We start from the raw sequence: 1,260 nt of genomic DNA, 5'->3' as shown, positions 1-1,260 counted from the left end.
GGATCCGGCAGTGAAGGGGTGATGTGTCTCGGCGGCGGTGGTGATGAGGGAACGGGGAGTCCTCCCTCTCGGAGGGATGCCGTTGTTGCGTCTATTATGGAGATTTCATCGCTAATTACAGCTCCGGAGACACAGACTCCCCGGGGGAGGGGGCGGGACCCCGCTGACATGGGGCCCCTCCCCCGTTAACCCTCCAGCGCCCGCCTCACCTGATCCACGTCGATCTTGTTCCGCTCCATGTATTCCTTGTCATTGACCTGCCCGCCTTCCACGTACTCCATGACCAGCAGCCGCCGCGTGCTCAGCTCCCAATGGATTCTGGGAATCTGACGGCGGCACAAAGGGTGACATTGCGTATAGATTGTCCGGACTACAACCCCCATCATCCTCCTCCTCCTCCATACACCCACCTTGAGGAAGGGAAACCCGGAGACCATGGCCGCCTAATATGATACACGGGGCAAGGGTGACCCTGAAATATGATACACGGGGCGAGGGCGACCCCAAAATATGATACACGGGGCGAGGGGATCCCTGAAATATGATACACGGGGCGAGGGTGACCCCAAAATATGATACACGGGGCGAGGGGATCCCTGAAATATGATACACGGGGCGAGGGTGACCCCAAAATATGATACACGGGGCGAGGGTGACCCTGAAATATGATACACAGACGAGGGTGACCCCCCCAAAAAATAACACATGGGGCTAGGGTGACCCCAAAATATGATACACAGAGGGTGACCCCCCGAAAAATAACACATGGGGCTAGGGTGACCCCAAAATATGATACACAGACGAGGGTGACCCCCCCGAAAAATAACACATGGGGCGAGGGTGACCCTGAAATATAATACATGGGGCGGGGGTGACCCCGAAATATAATACATGGGGCGGGGGTTCCCCAGTGATGGTATTTCTCATGGCATCTGTCACACGGCTGAAATAAGCTGTGTGACAGGGTGACAACACAGGAGGACAATTGGGAGATGGGGGCAGAGTGTTGTCACCCTATAACAGGAAGTGTCCTCCATGGCGGGATCCCCGGGGATTATTATAATGAAGGCGGCAGACTGGAGGTTATTACGGATAACTGACCTCCATGAGTCGGATGTCGCGGGAGCTCTGAGACTGAACCTTGGGATGCTGAACCTTCACAGCCACCGTCCTGCCGTCCTTCAGAACCGCGCGGTGCACCTGAGCCAATGAGGCCGCGCCCTGCGGCGTCTCCTCGAAGTGCGCGAAGACTTGCTCAGT

At 56.6% G+C, this 1,260-nt stretch overlaps 1 protein-coding gene across 1 annotated transcript in view; it reads right to left on the bottom strand.

The window, feature by feature from the left end:
• Positions 1 to 1,260, bottom strand: part of ADCK1 (aarF domain containing kinase 1) — a gene marked incomplete at its 5' end in the record, with an annotated part of 5,754 nt that overhangs the window by 4,223 nt on the left and 271 nt on the right. Inside the window, 3 exons of the mRNA XM_018575683.1 lie at positions 210 to 326; positions 411 to 443; positions 1,102 to 1,256. Of these exons, the coding sequence (XP_018431185.1) occupies positions 210 to 326; positions 411 to 443; positions 1,102 to 1,256 (305 nt within the window). The remainder of the gene's footprint in view (positions 1 to 209; positions 327 to 410; positions 444 to 1,101; positions 1,257 to 1,260) is intronic.

This window comes from Nanorana parkeri, unplaced genomic scaffold (genome assembly GCF_000935625.1).
Source record: "Nanorana parkeri isolate BGI_ZX_2015 unplaced genomic scaffold, ASM93562v1 scaffold4395, whole genome shotgun sequence".
Taxonomy (NCBI): domain Eukaryota; kingdom Metazoa; phylum Chordata; class Amphibia; order Anura; family Dicroglossidae; genus Nanorana; species Nanorana parkeri.
This window is presented reverse-complemented; position numbering and strand designations above follow the sequence as displayed.